The following is a 22,161-nucleotide window of genomic DNA, read 5'->3' on the forward strand; positions in this document are numbered from 1 at the left end:
ATCCACATGTTTGTTCACCCCTTCAAAGAAATGTAATAGATTGGTGAGGCAAGATTTTCCTTCACTAAATCCATGCTGGCTTTGTCTCATTTAATCCATGCTTTTGAATATGCTCTGTAATTTTGTTCTTTATAGTAGTCTCTACCATTTTGCCCGGCACTGACGTCAGGCTCACCGGTCTATAATTTCCTGGATCCCCTCTGGAACCTTCTTAAAATATCAGCGTTACATGGGCTACCCTCCAATCTTCCGGTATCACGCTCGATTTTAAGGATAATTTACATATTACTAACAATAGTTCCACCAGTTCATTTTTCAGTTCTGTCAGTACTCGGAGATGAATACTATCTGGTCCAGGAGATTTGCTACTCTTCAATTTGTCAAATTGCCCCATTACATCCTCTAGGTTTATAGAGATTTCATTCAGTTTCTCCGACTTGTCAGCTTCGAATACCATTTCTGGCACCGGTATCACTCCCAAATCTTCCTCGGTGAAGACCAAAGCAAATAATTAATTTAATCTCTCCACTATGGCTTTGTCTTCCCTGATCGCCCCTTTTACCTCTCAGTCATCTAGCGGTCCAACCGATTCTTTTGCCAGCTTCTTGCATTTAATATAATTAAAAAAATTCTTACTATCTGTTTTTGCCTCTAATGCAATCTTTTTTTCAAAGGGAAGCAGGAAGCTTATATGGTTTTCCAAACAAGTAGCTGAAAAAGAAGAGCAAAAAAGACTTTGTTCAAGAAATACAAAAGAACGCAACGAGAACGCAATGAGAGGATCACTGAAAAGATTATCGGCTTAAACTCAAAGAAGAGAAGAGGGAAATACGTCTAGCAAAAGCACGAGTGGAAGAAAAAAATAGCTAAAGATGTAAAGAGAGGTGACAAGACCTTTTTCAGATATATTGGAGAAAGGAGAAAAGATAGGAATGAAATTGTGAGACTGAAAGATAATGAGAGTGGCTATGTGGAGAGTGATGAAGATAAAGCGAACGTGCTAAACAATTATTTCTCTTCGTTGTTCACGGAGAAAAGTCCTGGAGATGGACCGTGGTTGGCTTCCGAGGGAACATCTGGGAATGGAGTGGATACTGCGCCATTTACGGAAGAAAGAGTTTATAAATAGCTTGAGAATCTGATGGTGGACAAAGCTATGGGGCCGGATGGGATACTGTAACACTAGGGGGCGCTGTGCTTATGACAACACAAAAGCCACCAGACACAATATGTGGTATATCGCTTTTATTGGTGATACATATGTGAACACATACACCAAGATACTTACAGCACCTGCAATTCAGTCAGCATCTGGGAAGACCACCAGGGAAGCACTAGCTCTTCCTCAGAGATTACAGGGACATCACTGAACAAGGCGTCCCTTATGTTCAGGCAAGCTTCTAAAGCAAGTCCGGTGCTCTCGCCTCTTTTATAGTGTGAAACAGAGGTGCCTTTCCCAGACTTGCACAAGCTGGCATCCCTTAAACAACCAGCCTGTTTCCCATAACAGAGAATAACTCCCCCAGACTTGCACAGGTTGAAGGTGCCTTTCCCAGATGTGCTGGCATCCCTTAAACAACCACCATAACAGAGAATAACTCCCCCAGACCTGCACAGGTTGAAGGTGCCTTTCCCAGAGGTGCTGGCATCCCTTAAACAACCACCATAACAGAGAATAACTCCCCCAGACCTGCACAGGTTGAAGGTGCCTTTCCCAAAGGTGCTGGCATCCCTTAAACAACTAGCCTGTTTTCCATAACAGAGAATATCAACACATAATTACAGCCAAAACATTCCACTCATTCCATCCCCAGCTGACCTTCAATCCCATGTATTACATTCCACCCCTTGATATTCTCTGCTTATGAGGAGACAGAAGTATACATAGTATTATGGACCACCGTAGGTCGTTTCCAAATTTTACAAGTCAAAATACAATTCCAAATCACTAGCAGGATGCTAACTAATAGTACTACAAGTAAAGGATGAGTGATCCATTTTAGGAAAGCATCTGCACTAGGAGAATGTCCCAATAATGGATCCCACCAATTATGATGTAATTTACTTCGAATATTTTCCGCCACTATACGAACAGTGTGATTGTCAAATTGAGCATCTACTTGCATGACTCTTAAGGTGTGATTCACACCTTGAATATACTCATTAATAAGAGAGGATATATGCAACATGTGGGTCAACTTACTATAATTTACAGCTAAAATTGGCTCCGTAAAGAAGGTATAATTGTACTGTATGAAAGCAGAATTAAATAAATCCGGATATAATACATACTTTTGTCCTTTCCACCAAAATACTGATATACTAGTAAAACAGGAACTGACTCCTGACAGATCGGTCAGGAAGGTATTATTTGACAAAGTTGTGAAATTAGCAGTGGAAATACATAATGTCCGCGGACTAATTTCTACAAAGAACTCATAGTTGGCAGGGAAAACAGTAAATGTGCATTCCCCAAAACGTGGGGATAAGCAAGGTTCAAATTGTGGTGGCTGGAAAGGACAAATCATGCGATTTCCCTGCTCATTACACATATCCAATTTATATGTCTCATTATATACAGTTATATACTCCCCATTCATATGCGGGGCCCAAAAGGTTACGATACCAGAAACATTCACTAATACTGGAGATATATAATACTTACATACTATATGAGTATGGAAAATCTTATATGAAGATAAAACCCCTGTACAGAATCGATCAGTACAGACTGTACTCTCTGAATGTGGGAACAACCACTCATCAACCGGAATATATCCAGCGAAAAGGGTCTGCAACTGGGTATGCATCCCCAATTGTAGAGCCATCTGGACTCTATCCCGCTGATGCAAAGCGTACAACGTCTGTAATGAACACCAAGTATAATTCAATGCTTTTGTCAAAGTAATGTCAGTATAATTTTCAAACTTAAAAGTTTGGGCTAATAAATTATTAATGTCTGCTATCGCAGGCACCATTAATTGTCCTGTTCCTGGAATGGCAGGTAACCAATTGGCTAAAATATTCAGTTCAGTATGCAAGTCCTTACCTAGATAGTGTAGTTTACTAAACAGAGTATCTGTATCTACAGTATTCAGAATTCCCAGTCCAGTTCCCGCACCCCCCAAAATAGTATCATACCATGCTCGCCGTATCCTAGTACAGCGAGGCAAGTGTGGAAATGTAACATTGTAAGTTAATACTGTCTTTCTATACTGCATAGACATATTTTTGCATGTAGTGGGAATGCGTGACAGTGGAGCAGGATTAGTCATATTACTAACAGCAAGCAACACATGCAAGAAGTCCATCCAGGGTGTAAAACGGTTTGCAATTGGTGTAGCATTAGTGAAAATCCATTCAGCAGTTCGATTCAAAGTAATATTTACTATAGAGCTGTTACAAGTTTGGAGGAACTGCATTTTGCGTGTCCGATTCCATAGTCTCCATATCTGGTCCCGGAATCCCATAGGCTGGATGCACATAACCCAGGACGTAGCATTATGGATAGTCACATTCACAAAACTGGATGAAACGACTACAAAGCGCTGTTCAGTTTTATGAAACACAGCTTGGGAAGCAGTTACGTTCAATACCGGACATGCAGTATGACATGTATAATTATCTTGCTGTAAGGTTGAGTTATTTTTGTTGCTCCACCAATAGTGGACATGTGAGGTCACTCCCAGCACCCGCTCGCCGGGAGTACGGGCATCGAGTTCCCAACCCAAACAGAGAAACAGTATGCCCTGAAAGAAAAAGAAATAGAGAAACACATATAAATCCTATTCCCTTAAATAACAATGATCAGCAGGAACATTCGTCCAACTCTGTTGTCCTGGCTGAACTACTGTAACAGTATTGTCCTCCCCTTGGGCTATAATTTCAGCAGGTTGAGGAGGACCTGGGTGTGCAGGGTCTTGATGCCATACCCGACCACCCACACCCCTCCCAGTAGATCCAAACCCCTGTGTACCTCGCTCAGTGACTCCCACAAAATCAGAAATTTGAGTAAAAGAGGAGGAATTGACAGGAATTATCAACAATTGTGCTATCCTATCCCCAGCCTGCACCATTACATCCTCCTCAGTGTGATTCATCAGAAGGACTATGACCTCCCCCTGATAATCTCTGTCAATGACACCTCCCACAGGAAGTAAGCCACGAAGAGCCCAACTGGAACGGGCCACAATCTGAGCATAATGGCCAGCTGGGAGAGATAAAGCAAACCCGGCTGGAAATTTTGTCACCACTCGGGACGCACAAAGAGTGTCAAAGAGGGCTACAAGATCAAAACCAGCAGCGTCAATCGTATGACGGAGCGGTATAACAGCTTTCGGATGTAAGAGCTTAACTCCCAGGGTGACGTGTACTGGGCAAGACTTGAAGATGGGGAGTCAACATACGCATCAATGGTGTTTCACTCTCCCCTATTGGACGATTATTGAGGATAGTAACTGCTGGGTACAAATATTTGCGCCATTGCGCAAGAGTGTGAGTAGGAGTTAATTTCCGGATCTGTGTTTTCAACAGACCGTTCATACGTTCCACAAGACCAGCAGCTTGTGGATAATAGGGAATATGGAAAACCCATTCAATGTTAAATTGGGCGCAAAAGGCAGTAACAGGATGATTTTTGAAATGAGAGCCATTATCACTTTGAATTTGCAGTGGAACGCCATAATGTCTACATATGGATTCCAAAAGAACAATAGTCTGCTGAGCTGTAGCTCTACGACAAGGGTGGACTAGCAAAAATCCTGAATAAGTATCCACGGCAACACAGACATATTGACATCCCTGCGAAATTGGTAAAGGGCCAATATAATCTAGTTGCCAAATTTGACCAGGTAACTTACCTCGAGCAAGTGTACCTTTGACTGGGTGTGGTATAGGGCGTTTAGTCAAATGTTGACAAACAGGACAGTGAGCAATAACATTTTTAATGGTAGAAAGAGACAATGCTAACCCACGCTGCCGCGCCCAGTGATAGGTGGCTTGCTCTCCGAGATGTCCACATTTTTGATGTGCCCAGCTTGCAATACCGGTCTCTTCTTCACCCCGATGAATAGTAGAATCATCTGTTCCAGAGATGACATTCGTGTGAATAGTAGCTAAGGAATCTGCTGTCTGATTAAAAATATGATCAGAGGTTATAGGGGAAACATGTGCATCAACATGATAGACATAGGCAGAAGTAGATTGCAAAAATTCACTAATTTCTTGCCATAACTGTGATCCCCAAACCAGTTTAGTATGAATATACCAATCATTCTGTTTCCATGTAGGTAACCAGGTTGTTAATCCATTTGCCACAGCCCATGAATCAGTATATATGTATGCCTCTGGCGCATTTTGTTTAAGTACCAGATAGACTGCATATAATTCAGCATATTGACTACTCCCATCTGGGCCCGTTCTCTGCAATATCTGTTGTGTATGAGGATTGTACGCCACACTTTTCCATGCCCGCTTACCATCAGTATACTTGGCTGTACCATCAGTAAACCAGGCATACTGACGTTGGTCAATAGTTAATTGGTCGTAAGGTACTCCCCATTTAGCAACATGATGGGTGGCACTACCACTACCACCCCCAAACACTAATACTTCCTCCCCCTCACCTACGGGAATCTGAGCAATTTGTTCATGTAATTGCGAGACCCCATTGGGACCACTTTTAGTCTGCCTATTTTGGATGTACCACTTCCACTTTATAATAGATGCCTCCTGTGCATGGCCAATTTTATGAGTATGTGGTTCACTATTAATCCAAGTTAAAATTGGAATTTCTGGTCTCAAAATTACTTCATGCCCCAAAGTTAGTTGTTCACTTTCCACAAGAGCCCAATAACAAGCCAACAATTGTTTCTCAAAGGGTATATATCATTGAGCTGCATCGGGTAATCTACGTGTCCAAAATCCTAACGGACAACGTTTCCCATCTTGTTTCTGCCACATGCTCCAATTGGCATACTCTGCATGCACTGATACTTGTAATTCAATTGGATCATTGGCACGTATTGGCCACAGACTGACACTTTGTTGTACTACTAACTTGGCTTGGTCAAAAGCCTGTTGCTCTGTAGCACCCCACTGAAATACACATTTCTTTCGTGTTACTCTGTATAATGGCTGTAACACCTGCCCCAAGTGTGGGATATGTTTACGCCAAAATCCAAACAACCCAATAAATTTCTGTGTTTGCTGTTTGGTAACCGGTACCGGAAATTCTGCTATTTTGTTTAGTGCTTTCTCAGTAATTTCCTGGTGTCCCTTATTCCAATTAATTCCCAGAAACTTCACTGTCTGGGCGGGTCCCTGGATTTTTGCTGGGTTAATTTCCCAACCCTTATTCTTCATGTGTTGTACTAGTTGTTCTAGCCCAGAGGCCACTAACTCCTCTGTATCCCCTTGGATTAGTATGTCATCAATATAGTGGGTTAACTCTAGCCCTGGTGGCAACGATAGTGCATCTAGATGTTGCGCTACCACCCTATGACAAATTGTAGGACTATGCAACCATCCCTGTGGCAACCGTGTAAAAGTGTACTGCCTTCCCTGCCACGTAAATGCAAATTGCTCCCAAAATTCCTCTTTTAAGGCTATTGTAAAGAAGGCATTTGCTAAATCTATCACTGCATACCATTTTCCTTTTCTATTTTGTATGTTCTCAATTAAAGTTACAATGTCGGGGACTGCAGCATGCAACGGGGGTGTAACCTTATTCAATTGACGGTAATCTACTGTCATCCGCCAGGATCCATCAGATTTCTTCACTGGCCATACTGGATTATTCCATTTGGTAGTAACTGGGACAATAACCCCTACCTCTTGTAATTCCTGTATTGTTCGCGTAATTTCTGCAATACCACCAGGAATCCGATATTGCTTTTGTGCAACTAATTGAGTGGCGGCTGGTATGGTGAGAGGCTCATCAACAATTTTTCCCACTAATACTGCGTGAATATTATAAGTGGAAATATACTTCAAACGCAGGGGGACCGCGGGAGACGTTCCAAATTGCCAACTTCCCCCTTCAATAGTAAGTTTTAAACCTCTCAGAATATCCATACCAATTATATATTCTGGCACTGGGGTAATCATTACAGCATACTTTTGGAGCTGTAAATCCCCAATTTGCATAGCCAATTGTGTTTCCACTGCAGGAATACTCTTCCCCCCTAGTCCTACAATATTACACTTTGGTCCTTTAAACTTAGAAGGGTTACCAGCTATAATCGTTGCTTCTGCTCCAGTATCTATCAAAGCTCGTACTTGTTGAAAATTTCCCGGACTCCATTGTATTACAACATCAATATAGGGACGCGGATCAATTTTTACATTGCATCCCCGTACTAGTCAATCCTCTCTAAACGGATTGGTTTCTGCTTTAGATGGGGGCAGAGTAGTAGTAGATGGAAGTGTCATTCTCTGCAGGAGAGTACGGACCTCATGATACAAATCTGAATAGTCCGGACCCTCCACAGGTGGGGCTGAAGGAAGTTTTTCTTTTCCCACTGTCCGGGTTTTCCGAACCGGTTTCATCCCTCTCTTATCCAATCCTAATTTTTTATATTGCTGCCATAACTCTCCAGTGGGAATTCCATCTATTTTCTCCCGAGCCACCCCCGCTTGTAGTAGAGCGGCAAACATATCCTTACGAGATACTCGCTCTACCTCTGAACCTTGCCCCTTCGGCCCTTCCCCAATTCTCTGCCCCTCATTATTTTTCCTATCTGTCAGCTTCAGACTCCAATCCCCCAAATCTCCTAATTGCTCGATTTTATCTATAATGCCCTCCAACGGGTTATCTGTTTCATTCATCAACAGAGTCAAAATAACTTGTTTATACATTGGAGGAGACCCTTTAATTACTTTGTTTCTAATTGCCGCTGACATAGGCACTTGGGTAAGTGTATCCATCTGTCCTGTGACAATACACACTTTCATTGCCTCTTCCTTTAATCGCTGGATACAATCTTTCAAAGTATACCAAGGCTTGTCATCCCCAGGCCAATCTGATTCTAAAGGGTACTTTCTACGACACCCTGTTCCCACTAACTCAATCAGAGTAGTAGCCTCTGACCCATTCCCATCAGGCATTGCTAAACTATGTTCCCGAAATGCACTTTGAATTATAGCATCTCGAGATAAAGGTATAAATTTCAAACAGTCCTCATTGTCCATCCGTATCCCCATTGCCCCAGTATCATGCAGCCTTACACACCAAGCAATAAGGGATTCATTTGGACGTTGCTGGAATTGCTGCATGATATTGAGAATTTCTTGTTGCGTATAGTCTTCTGCTAAATCCATGCGCACTGGTGCTGCCCCACCCAACTGTGCTCGTCGCCGAATTATCGGCTTCATTTCCGGAGCAGCACTTTCCTCACCCCCTGACTCACTCTCGGGTGTGGAAGACCAGATATCCCCATCCCACGTCTCAGGATCCCATCCGTTAGGATTCTGTGTGGCAGTAGCCATCACCTTTGCAACCTTTACCTTACTCACACGCCCTCTCCTTTTCCGATACTTATACTGCGCTACTCGCACCGCCGCCCGCTCAGCAATTTGCTGGTACCCCGTACACTTATCCATCATCAATTTGCCCTGACACTGTGACATTACCAAGTCGCTTTTCAATGTCAGAATCTCAGCCTGTGATTCCAACAGCTTCTGTTGTAATAACAGATTCTGCTGGTGCATCAGGCGATATGCCGACAACAAAATCCACCCTCTCCGACCCACAGTTCTTAATTCTTTCCCTTTAACCACAGGGGCATTTTGTAAACGTTTCAACACATCCTCACACATTCCCTCTCCCAAACATACCTCCCAATTCTCACTCAACCCCGTATCTGTTGCCCATTCTGTTGCCAATGCCTGATATGGGTATTTATCCCATCCAGGAATTGCAAACAGCTTCGGAAGCTGTGCCTGCACAGCCTCCTGATGAGATTTGCTCTTCTTCCCTTTCTTCAACATATTCACAAAACAATAAAACAATAAAACAAGTATATATTCACAAATGTAATCACCGTATCAACAATGCGATATCCTGCCGACTAATCCAAATTGTAACACTAGGGGGCGCTGTGCTTATGACAACACAAAAGCCACCAGACACAATATGTGGTATATCGCTTTTATTGGTGATACATATGTGAACACATACACCAAGATACTTACAGCACCTGCAATTCAGTCAGCATCTGGGAAGACCACCAGGGAAGCACTAGCTCTTCCTCAGAGATTACAGGGACATCACTGAACAAGGCGTCCCTTATGTTCAGGCAAGCTTCTAAAGCAAGTCCGGTGCTCTCGCCTCTTTTATAGTGTGAAACAGAGGTGCCTTTCCCAGACTTGCACAAGCTGGCATCCCTTAAACAACCAGCCTGTTTCCCATAACAGAGAATAACTCCCCCAGACTTGCACAGGTTGAAGGTGCCTTTCCCAGATGTGCTGGCATCCCTTAAACAACCACCATAACAGAGAATAACTCCCCCAGACCTGCACAGGTTGAAGGTGCCTTTCCCAGAGGTGCTGGCATCCCTTAAACAACCACCATAACAGAGAATAACTCCCCCAGACCTGCACAGGTTGAAGGTGCCTTTCCCAAAGGTGCTGGCATCCCTTAAACAACTAGCCTGTTTCCCATAACAGAGAATATCAACACATAATTACAGCCAAAACATTCCACTCATTCCATCCCCAGCTGACCTTCAATCCCATGTATTACAGATACATCCCAGGATACTGAGGGAGATCAGAGAGGTCCTGGTGGGACCTTTTAAAACTTTATTTAATAGATCTTTAGAGATGGGAGAGGTTCTATGGGATTGGAGATGAGCAGATGTGGTCCCTCTCCACAAAAGTGGAGACAGAGAAGAAGTGGGAAACTACAGACCGGTAAGTCTGACGTCGGTGGTAGGAAAAATAATGGAATCGCTGCTGAAAGAAGGGATAGTTAACTTTCCAGAAACCAATGGATTACAGGACCCAAGGCAACATGGCTTTACCAAAGAAAAATCCTGCCAAACGAATCTTATTGACTTCTTTGACTGGGTGACCAAAGTACTGGATGAAGGACGTTTGCTAGATGTAATCTACTTGGATTTCGGGAAAGCCTTTCATTTGGTCCCCCACAGAAGACTCGTGAATAAGCTGAAAGGGTTGAACTTAGGACCGAAAGTGGTGAACTGGATAGGAAACTGGTTGACCAACAGGTGGCAGAGAGTAGTGGTAAATGGAATTCGCTCAGAGGAAAGGAAGATGAGCAGTGGAGTTCCTCAGGGGTCGGTGCTGGGGCCTATTCTGTTTAATATATTTGTGGGAGATATTGCTGAAGGGTTGGAAGGAAAAGTTTGCCTTTTTGCAGATGACATGAAAATAGTCAATAGAGAAGATACCTTGCAGGGAGTAGAAATGATGAGAAGGGATCTCCGAAGAATGGTCGAGGGTCTGCCAGTTAAAATTTAATGCCAAGAAGTGTAGAATGATGCACTTGGGGTGCAGAAACCCAAAAGAGAGATACCGGATAGGAGGGGAGAGATAGTAAGCTCGACTCAGGAGAGAGACCTTGGGGTGTTGGTGTCTGAGGATCTAAAGTGAAGAAACAATGTGACAGGGTGATGGCCGTGGCCAGAAGGATGCTAGGCTGCATAGAGAGGGGTATAACCAGCAGAAGAAAGGAGGTGTTGATGCCCCTCTACAAGTCGTTGGTGAGGCCTCACTTGGAGTATTGTGTTCAGTTTTGGAGGCCGTATCTTGCTAAAGATGTAAAAAGACTGGAAGCGGTGCAAAGAAAATCTACAAAAATGGTATGGGATTTGCATTGAAAACCGTACGAGGAGAGGCTTGCTGACCTGAACATGTATTCCTTGGAGGACAGGAGAAACAGGGGTGATATGATACAGATGTTCAAGGTGTTAATCCACAAACAAACCTTTTTCAGAGACGGGAAGGCGGTAGAACTAGAGGACATGAATTGAGTTTGAAGGGGGGCGGACTCAGGAGTAATGTCAGGAAATATTTTTTCACGTAGAGGGTGGTGGATATGTGTAATGCCCTCCCGCGGGAGGTGGTGGAGATGAAAACGATAATGGAATTCAAACGTTCGTGGGATAAACACAATGGAATCCTGTTTAGAAGGAATGGATTCACGGAATCTTAGCGGAGATTAGGTGGCGACGCCGGTAATTGGGAAGCATAACCGGTACTGGGCGGACTTCTATGGTCTACGCCCTGATCGTGACTGAATAGATATGGATGGGCTAGAGTGTAAATTTTAAGACATTTCGACGTTAGCCTCAGAACTTAGTACAAGAACAGTGCTGGGCAGACTTCTATGGTCTGTGCCCTGAGAATGGCAAGGACAAATCAAACTCGGTTATAAATTATCGCATACCATGTAAAATGAGTTTATCTTGTTGAGCAGACTGGATGGACCGTACATGTCTTTATCTGCCGTCATTTACTACATTACTATGTTACTATATTTTAGATTGTGTTGATTATACCTTAGTTTAATGCTTATATTATAAACTTGTGTTTAAACCACAGTGAATCAGTGAGAGGATACAGCAGTATATGAGATATATTGACCCCATGATTTTTTGCTGCTTTTATACCATATGTTGGAGTTAGAGCAAAGGTAATCATGACTTCCAGCAGTGTTTTCTTGATTCAAATCAGATTAAAGTACCATATGCCAGCGGCATAGCCACTTAGGGGTCTGCCCCCCCCCCCCACTTGGGCCTGGACCCCCTCCAGAACTACAGCACCCCTTTACCTTTGCTGGCAGGGATGCCAAAGCCCCACAGGCAAATAAATAGAGTGCCGCAGCTCCTTTCCTCGGTGTGCAAGAAGTCCAGCATCAGAGGCTGAAGGCACGGCCAACTTCTGCCTAAAGGAAGCAGTACAAGGAGGAGGGGAGTGGCAGCATTGTATTTATTTGGCTGGCGGGGCTTCGGCATTAGAGAAATATACAGGGATGGGGAAGTGCGGGGGTGTGGACAGGGACAGAGCCTGCGGCAGCGAGGACAGGAACAGAGCCCACGGAGACTGGGACTTTGTTCCCATGTCGTTCTCTACTTTGAAGGCTGTTAATGAATTGGACAGTTATTTATGTTGGAATGATGCATTCAACAATGTTTTCATCATCCACAGATTAAAAAATCATAACAGTGCTTTGTAGGGCATATTTCTTCCCTACTAGGGCATACAGAATGGGTTGTATTTTGTACCCTGGACATTTTAACAGGGTGGATTAGAGTTCCTTGGGGTAATAGAAGTATGCTGTTGTTGGAGTTGGAAGGAAAGAGGGTGGTGGGGGGGTTATTATAGTTGCTTGTTGTTGTTTATAAATCACAAATAGAAAATAACAGTTGCACAGAATATTACTTTTTTTTACTTTAATAAAAAGATTTAAATATAAAATCATAAGTGTTCGAGGCTTCTGCAGATGAGGACAGGACCTGTGGGGACAGGGTTGGGATGGGGACAAACTTTGTCCCCGAGTCATTCTCTACTCAGCATCCCTGCCAGCAAAGGTATGTTTTGGCATGGAGGGGGGGGGAGAGGACGATGGAGTAATGCATTACCTTTTCAGTCCACCTCTGGGTGCCCCCAAAATTGGGTGACTGGCTACACCCCCGCCTTAAAATAAATGACTTTGCATGATACATGGTGAGGAGATATCTAAAGTGACATAATTTTTCTCACTATTATTTAGAGTTCAAAGTTTGGACAAACAAATGGATTATCCCAGGCTCCTCAGCGCACTTCTGTTCGAAGATCATTTGGAAGGTCAAAAAGATTAATCACAACTCGTTCACTTGATGAGCTTGAGGTAATTTTTATTTTTAATGCTGTCCTTATGAAGGAAAAGGTTTAAGTTGTGGAGTAAAATGCATATGTCAAATGTCCTTTTAAAACATTTATCTTGAATGAATTTGGGTGAATTATAACTACTAGTAATGGGTAAGAGAGGTTAGCTTTTAGACCACACTATCATTTTGGGCTGCATAGGCATAGTTTGGGATGGGTATAGGGGGTTGTGCCCCTCACAGATGTTGCAGGTGCTGGTGCTGAATTGGTCTCCTTGCCCCTGGTGCCAATACACCAATGTTGGGTTGAATAAAAATAATTTATTGAAACAAAACAGTGATTTAGAAAATAGCCATGGTCAAATATACTGGCAGCATCTAAACAGAAAAATATTTCTCTGTTTCTAGGGGTTCTTTCACCCCCTTAAAGTTTTATTCTGTTATGTCTTCCAGAGTGTATAGGTTATTGTACCTCTGCTTTTGTAAAGAGTTCCTATGATGTCTTCTGCCTCCCAGCATTAATTCTGGTGTAATTAAACTCTGGAATTCATTGCCAGAGAATGTGGTAAAGGTGGTTAGCTTAGCGGAGTGTAAAAAAGGTTTGGGTGGCTTCCTAAAGGAAAAGTCCATAGACAGTTATTAAATGGACTTGGGGAAAATCCACTATTTCTGGGATAAGCAGTATAAAATGTTTTGTACATTTTTTAGGATCTTGCCGGGTATTTGTGACCTGGATTGGCCAGTGTTGGAAACAGGATGCTGGGCTCAATGGACCTTTTTGTCTTTCCCAGTATGGCAATACTTATGTACTTCTTCTTGTTCAGTCTTTGTCCGCTGTTATAAGCCAGAGGTTCATGTGCTGCAGCTGAGAATTGTGTAGAAAGCTGTAATGGTTCATGGCAGGACAAAGGCAGAGCAGATGCTTCAGAACTTCAAACTGTGGCTCATAGTTAAAACTAGAATTCAGATCACTGTCACTTTATCTCTGGACTGCCTCTATGATAATGGAACCAAGTAGAATTGGAGGGCTGTAAGTAGAGGCTCTGTGCCCAAAATGAAACTCTGATTAGCAGGGTGTCCTGGGATGCTTTCCTGAGAGAAAGGACTGTCTACGTTTTGGAAAGAGTGTTCTCCCTTGTAGTAACTTAGACTTAATTTAAAAGAGAAATTTTTATCCATTTTGTCATGGAGAAGAGAAAATGATATGGGCTGCTACTTCCTTAAGTGGGCAAACAGATGCTTCTTGCTAATACAGGTTCCCTGTTCTCTTGTTTGACAGAGATTCTGAATGCAGGTAGAGACCCAGGATATCTGAGGGCACAACCAACTGGTGATTGCTGGGGTAGGGCTTTCAGGGATTTGGGAATGGTGCCAGAAATGATGGCGGATTCCTCTGTTATGGGGTGGTTCAGTGAGCACCCTCCCTGATCAGTTAAAAAGAAACAAAAACAACCAACCAAAGAAACAAAACAAAAAAACCCCACACACTAGCATCTCTGGGTCCACAGCCACCAAGATAGAGGCAAAATGTGAGACTTTTTTAGTCCCTTTATCGTTTTGTAATCATTACAATCTTGATCTCTATTTATAAACTTGTGTGTTGTGAAAATTTGGTCACCTTCACAAGGAAGACTTCAGTAAATTACTGCCAGCACTATGAATAGCAAAGTCTTGCTCTGTCTTTTCCCTGAATCCCAATGATGTGGCTTTCTGCCTACAAGAGACTCAGAGCAGCATTTCCTCCTGCTTCTGCAAATGTTGCGTCCTTACCTCTGAAATTTGAATCATGCAGGACCAGTGGGTCTCCTGAAACTGAGGCCCTGTAGAGTTCTGCCTTCAGAATGGTAGCAGCAGAAGGTAAGAAACTTTGCTTACCAAATTTCTCTAGTTGGTAGGAAGCAATCCAGACGGCTGAAGGGAAGACAGTGCTTAGCAGAGCCGGTGGTGGGAGGCGGGGCTGGTGGTTGGGAGGCAGGGATAGTGCTGGGCAGACTTGTGCGGTCTGTGCCCTGGGGAGGACGGGTGCGGATCAAGGTGTGCACAGGAAGTGGCGCGTGTGGGTTTGTGCTGTTGGGCGGACTGGATGGACCGTGCGGGTCTTTTTCTGCTGTCATCTACTATGTAGTGCTGATGTTGAGGTGGACAGTGGAAGGAAGGGAAGAAGTTGCTGATGCCAAAGGAGGCAGTGGACTGGAAAGAATGAAAGATGATAGAACAGGAAAGATGATACTGATGCCAAGAAAGAAGGAAGAGAAATTGATGACAGCAGGGAGTATAATGGTAAAAGAAGTGATGATGCCAGGGGATTGGGGAGGAGGTAAGAAATGATGCCAGGTAGTACAGTGAGGAAGGGCAAGGAAGGTGATGAGGCTAGGTGGGTTGGGGGGGGGGGGAGGCAGGAAAGGGAAAGCGATGGCAAAGTGAACCCATTATTAGATGTGCTGTACTATTAAAAGTTTGGGATCCACTGGTTTACTGAAGAGTTTTTTTTTTTGTTTTGTTTGCTTGGTCAGATATAAGTTTGTTGACCATCAGAGTGGTGCCAGCCTGATTTTTTTTTTTGTTTTTTTTTTGTTTTTAAGGCAAAGTTGCTGGGAAGAGACAAGAAACCATATCTGAATTTGAGGAGGTTGTCTTGGTCAAAAATGTCTTTCCATTCATTTAGGGTCATCCTCACTGTTTTAGAAGAATTTTTTAATAAACGGATTTTTCAACACCATCTGCGAGAGGTTTCTTTGCTCTACTTGTTTCTGCTTGGTGTTTTTTCCTCAGTGGAGCAACTTCCCTTCTGTTTGTGACCGTCTTTTCCATTCATTCCCAGGCCCATTCTAAGGTTCCTGTCCAAGCTTAACAAGTTACCTAAGGAGGAAGTGGACTGATGAGGCACAAACACGGATAGTGTCCACAGAGAGAAAGGGAAATGGGACTTGATATACCGCCTTTCTGTGGTATTTTGCAACTACATTCAAAGCGGTTTACATATATACAGGTACTTATTTTGTACCTGGGGCAATGGAGGGTTAAGTGACTTGCCCAGAGTCACAAGGAGCTGCAGTGGGACTCGAACCCAGTTCCCCAGGATCAAAGTCCACTGCACTAACCACTAGGCTACTCCTCCAGGGACAGCATTCTTGAAGGATAGCAGGGAAATGACTGAAGAAATGTTGTGAACAATGGAATCATACGAGTTAGGTATCCTTAGCATATATATTCAGACAGAACTATTGTAAAAGGGAGTCAGAAGCTGAAAAGAGGACTTAATGGCATGGAAAGACAGACATAGGTCTGTGTGTCTACTCTTACCTTGATTACACTGACTCTTAAATTCTGCAAACACAGCCTGAGTCATGGGGTTTTTGCCAGGCTGAAGCAGTGGTCTGTTGACTTTTCCTCTAAGGCAGTGTTTCCCTAGTTTGGTCCTGGAGTACCCCTTTCTAGTCAGGTTTTCAGGATATCCACAATGAATCTGCATGGAAGAGATTTGCATATTCATTGTGGATAACCTGGAAACCTGACTGGCAAGAGGTACTCCAAGACTAGACTTGGGAAATACTGCTCTAAGGTACCTTTTATAGGTGGTTTTCCTCTATCTGAACAAGACTGTAAAGTATCTGGCAGAGAATAAGAAGAGTCTCCTTTCTCAGGAGAGGAGACTTCAAAGGACTTCTACTTACAGATCCTTTTAGAGGGACTTTCAGACCTGATAAAAATAGAAACAATTTTGAGCTGAAAAAAAAACCTGATTTTTAACAGCATTCTGGCACACTCTTGAGACAGAGTTGTGTGTGTGTGGGGGGGGGGGGGGGGTGGAATTCATTGATATTAGGACAATGCTGGTAAAAGATACATGGGTATTTAATAAAGGGCAAGGAAGGTTGCAGATTTGTATTTCATTCTCTACTAAGACCAGGAATGTTTCCTCCAGAGACCCAAGCGAAAAGAAGAGATCCTGAATAAAGCAGTAAAATATCTTAGAGCAGCAGTGGCCCTGTACTGATAGATACATTTTAAAGTCTTTATTTAAATTACATCATGAGGCTAATGAAGTCTGAGCTGCTTTACATAGTGTTAATTCTCAAGAGACTAAACAAATTTGTCATGTGGAAGAATTTTGTAAGGTGTTCTTGTCACTCATAATTCTAGCAATCAAAGAAGGTCTTTCTGTTCAGGATGCCTTCTTACATATTCCCATCACTCAGTGTGCTCAGAAGTACTTTTGTTTTATGTTACACAGAAACAAAGAATTGTTGAGTATCCTTATTTGTATGAGCTACCAGTAAGGACATATTAGAGTAGAGGCAAGAGATAGGGCTATAGGGTAGCTACAGGTTCAGTACAGGGATTCATCATTGGGTAGAAATCATGTTACCAGTTGTCTCAGGATCTGTATTATCTAGGTGTGAAAATTGCCACTGTGTCTCAGCATGGTAACATTCTCAGAGGCCAATATACATAAGATTTAAACATCAGATCAACTCTGTTCCCCTTTCGCGGTATCACAGAATGGAATTATCTACCAACTATAATGCAAACTGAATCAAACTACATGGGGCTGCAAAAGAAATTGAAATCTCTGCTTTTTGATAAATCCTAAAATGTTCTTTGACCCTCCGGTAGAACTCACCTATACACAGCCATACAAAACTAAAATCTCTGTTCCCCTTCCTTTTGTACATCTGTCGGTTCTTTCTGTTCTTCCTGCCACTGTGCAGCTTCTTGATTTGTAACCTGCTTCAACCTCCAGCTGGGATGAGTCCGGTATATAAGATGCAGATTAGATTAGATTAGAATATGGTTTATCGATGGAGAATGCCAGGCTAATGAGCACACAGAAAGTGAAGACAGCAGAGCAGGTCAGAAGTTATGACTCCTAGGCTTCATGGCATCATTTAGAGACCAAGCTCTGTTACTAAACCAGTGAAAGCTCTACAAAGAGGACATAGCAAGAAATCAGATATTTAGAGGGGCATTTTTGACATGACGTCCAAATATCCAGTAGTGAACATGGCCATTTCAAACCTGAAAATCGTCCAACGTTAGTCACCCCCTTTGTTTTCAGACACTCACTGCGGTGGCCTATGTCAACAAGCAGGGAAGCACTTTCAGCTGGCGGTGCAGTCTGCGCTATTGATGTGTTGGGCAGAAAAACACCTACTCTGCCTGTCTGCGGCGCACATAGCGGGGTCTTTTGAATATTCAGGTGGACTTTCTCAGCAGGAGCTCACTGGATCCATGGGAATGGGAGTTATCCGAAGAAGCCTTCTAGCTCATTGTGAATTGATGGGGGTCCCCTGTCTCTTGACCTGATGACCTCCAGGAGTAAAGACAAGGTGGCCAAATTTTTCAACCTCTGGAAGGAGTCTGGTTCACAGTGACTCGATGCTCTTCTCTTTCCATGGCTGATCAACAGCCTGCTTTGTCTTTCCTCCATGGCCAATGGTGGGCTGTGTTGTCTGGAGAATTGTGTCTCATTCCAGCTGGGTCATTCTAGTGGCTCTGGACTGGCCAATCACCCATAGTAAGTGTATCTAATTTGGTGGCCTCTTCCCCCTCTGTGGTCGAGGGTTACTGCATCAGGGGGCGGTGTTAATAGAGGATCCATACTCCCCTTTTATGGCTTTGTCATTGAAAGGGCACATTTGAGGCGCAAGGGTATGTGGACCCTGTAATTTTGATGCTTCTGCAGGCTAGGAAGTGCTCTAATTCGGCGACCTATGCTAGGGATTGGAGGACGTTTGAGAGTTGGTGTGCAGACCGAGCAATTTCCACATTTTCTACCTCGCTGAGTCACATCTTGGCCTTTCTACAGTCATTTGGCATTGGTGTTGCTGAAGGTGCAGGTGGCAGCCATGGGCAGATTGCAACATGCTTCTTGGGCAGTGCACTCAGACATTGTTAGGTTTTTGAAAGGCCTAGGCCACCTTTGGCGTCCTTTTTGTCCGGTTTGCCCAGAGTGGAAGCTCAGCCTAGTACTTTGAACATTGCAGAAGGCTCCTTTTGAGTCTCTGAAGAGAGCTTCTCTGAAGGACCTGACATTGAAGATGATTTTCCTGGTAGCCATTTTCTTCAGTTGTCTTATGTTTTTCTGGATTATAGTTAAAGGAAGCAGAATTTTTTTTTAAGTTGTGGTGAAAGGTAGTTCTCATAAACAAAATAAATGTGAAATTGCATCACATATGGTACTATATTACAAATGATGCTGCAAGTCTGTTTAAGGCTGAAATCCAGATATATTTGTCCTGTTTACTTTGCTTTAAACAAAATGGATTTGGGGAGGGGGGTGGTTGGTTAAACATGAAGTTATGTTTGAATTAGGAGAAAACTGTTACCACAATAGCCAGATACTGATTAGAACTATTCCAGAAATACCCATGTTATACATATAGTCTTCAGCCTCTGACCTGTGATTTGATTCTAATAGGAGAGTGGGGAGGTTGGCTGTCTGCCAGCCTAAATATTGGGTTGGCATAGTGTCTTGGCTTGGATTTCTGTTTGGGTTTCCAGGTTGCTGTAACCTGATATGATATGGCATACTTTGATTTGTGTGGTTTGATTGTGCTGGAGTCTTTTAAGAAGGCCAGTTCCTATATGTATTGTAAACTTAGTTTGCAGTCTCTGCCAACAGCTAAAACAATAATTTTGCAGGCTGGTTGACTCAAAACACTTCATCTATTTGAACAAAATTGCTGCACCGTGACAAGACAATAAGAAAGTCAGGGTGTGTCTCTTCTATCTCCAGTCAGTAGAACAGATACGCTTTATACCAAGCATCTCTTTCCATATCTACCCTATAAAAAGTTGAGTGTAAAGTGAGCACAAATGAAGGTGAAGCTAGAGAGCAGCTGCACAAGACAATGCAAAAGCTAACTTCCTAGTAAGGGGCTGATGCTCAAAAGTCTCCTTTAAAAAAATGTGTCTGTTTAGATCCACAGTGGAAGTTACCAATTTTGAAATTGTGAGTGATGTTCAAAGGCAATCGCATGAAAATGAGATTAACATAAATTTAGCAAGCAGCTCGGTAGGGAAAGCGCCTAGCACATGCGCAGAACAGTCTCTTGGTAAGGGTCCATGTTCTGTGCATGCCCAGGAATCCTTCTGCTGTATTCTCTTTCCCCTGTAATACTTGCTGGCTCCACTGTCCCCTGTCTCCTTTCCCCTGCAGTGCTATGATTCTGGCATTACCCTGCAGCTTACCTACCTTCCCTCAGGCTGCCTTGATGATTTTTGCTTGGGAATCTCCTCCTTGCTGAAAGCCCCCCCCAGCTGACATCATGGGGGCTTTCCCCCAGCCCATTGGCTGTCTGCCTGTTTCTTTGTATCCCCAGTTGACAACATAGGGGGATGCTGTTTGCTTGTTTCTCTGCCTCCCCAGCAGCTGACATTATAGGGGCTTTCCCCCAGCCCATTGGCTGTCTGCCCCTATGATGTTGGCAGGGAGGGGGCGGAGAAACAAGCAGCCAGTCAGCTGGGGGAAATCCCCTCTGATGTCAGCTGTAGGGGCTTTCAGCAATTAGGAAATCATCGGGTGGGGGGGGGGGGCAGCCTGAGGAAAGGCAAGTAAGGTGCAAGAGGAAGGTGGAGCCAGCATCAGAGCAATTTGCTATTGAAAAAAATCTTGTGCTTGCTGAAAGCTCCCCCCTGCTTGTTTCTTAAGCTGTTATCTGCTCTCAGACGAGTTTTGCTATTGAAAAATGCAAGCAGAGTGCTTCTCCCAGAAGTTGTCCTCGCACAATGACAGCTGCAGAGCTCACAGAAAATTTTGCATGTTAAAGGTAGGCGCTCCTTTCTGTGCGTCATTCAGAATGCTCATTTTAATACTAATCATCTCCATTGTGATACATTTGCATAGGATTATCGTTGCCTGCTACCATGATTGGTAAGATGGATGCAGAACCCCTTTGTGCATTACTCGCTAAATAACATGCATTCTAAACAGGATAGAACCAGTCAAAATTGGACTTCCCTAGCACGATAAGCTTTATGCATTGGGCCCTAAGTAATTTTTATCATGGGGTCCTTTTATCAAGGTTAATTCCTGCAGTGAAATTATGTTAGAAAAATCTGACAACCCAGAAGAAAGAGAAACATAACAGCGATCCATTTAACAATAGCAAGACATTCCAGGGAGCATGTTGTAAAATTACAATTCTTTTCATACTGAACCTACAGCTAGGGCATTTAAAGCCTTGTCATGTTATTAGAAGGCACATTAGGATAATCATGTTTGTGTGCATCTACAGCTATAATTAACAAAGTGCCTTAATTACTGTATCTGTGACCAAGAGCAACGGTTTTCCTCACATGACATAGTCCACTTCAGCATTGAGTGCTGGTAATTTTCTACTTGTCAGGGCATGCAGTGGCTTCAATTGTGCAGAATCTGGAGCCATATAAATGGCCTCTTGTCTGTAGATTTATTTGACTTGCAGCATTATTCTTTTAAGCCTTTACACTGAATTTGGGTACAGCTGTATTGGGGCAATCTCCTGCTGATAATTTCTTGTACATCTCTGAATTTCATAAACTGAGGACAGTGCTTTCATGTAAAGGATTCATTGTATTTCAGATCTTTATAAGTTTATTGTAGTGGATGAAAGTGGAGGCAAAATGATATCTGCATTTCAAGATGTCACTTTTCATCAAGATGGGAAATGCTTGAAAGGGGATGGGCTTGATTTACCAACTTTCTGTAGTTAGTCAAAGAAGTTTACTCATCACTTTTATACTTTCTATTCTTAAAGTTGTAGTAACAGCCTTTAGTGATTATAAAATTTCAATTTTGCTATAACTCTCTTCAATTTATATATCAAGGTTTCGAAGAATTAGCATTGAAAGAAGCATTGTAATAGGAAGTGAACATATATAAAGTAAAACGGAGAAACTATAATCCTAAAGATAAATTGCCTCACTATATATTGCTCAAAAGTCCTCAACTTGAGAGAGAGAACAGCAATACGAAACAATTCACACTTACAGTATGTAATGCCTCTATTCCATCAATTAGCCAGACACAGGAATTGTGTTAATTCCCTCAATAGCTGTAAGTGTTATCTTTGCAGGTTTATCATTCAAAAAAGCCTTCAGCTGACTGTGTTCTAAGAAAATATGTTTTCACATGATTCCTAATTAAACATTTTCTAAATAAGAGAAACTGCCCAGGAACATAACAGAAAAATTAGGTAAAATCCTTATGATCCATGCCAGACTATTCCAGACAAGTGGGTTATGTACTCCTGCCAGCAGATTTCTAAACCCTTTCTATGCAAACTGCTTTGATGACATCCTCCAGCAATGAGTTCCAGAGCTTAACTGTATGGGAAATGAAAAATAT

The 22,161-nt window shown here is 42.9% G+C and overlaps 1 protein-coding gene across 1 annotated transcript in view; it reads left to right on the top strand.

Annotated features, from left to right (window-relative positions):
- Window positions 1-22,161, top strand: part of RGS12 (regulator of G protein signaling 12) — a 331,188-nt gene that overhangs the window by 24,861 nt on the left and 284,166 nt on the right. The window contains exon 3 of the mRNA XM_030191139.1: window positions 12,737-12,853. Coding sequence (XP_030046999.1) covers window positions 12,737-12,853 — 117 coding nt within the window. The remainder of the gene's footprint in view (window positions 1-12,736; window positions 12,854-22,161) is intronic.

The sequence above is a fragment of the Microcaecilia unicolor genome, chromosome 2, assembly GCF_901765095.1.
Source record: "Microcaecilia unicolor chromosome 2, aMicUni1.1, whole genome shotgun sequence".
In the NCBI taxonomy this organism is placed as follows: domain Eukaryota; kingdom Metazoa; phylum Chordata; class Amphibia; order Gymnophiona; family Siphonopidae; genus Microcaecilia; species Microcaecilia unicolor.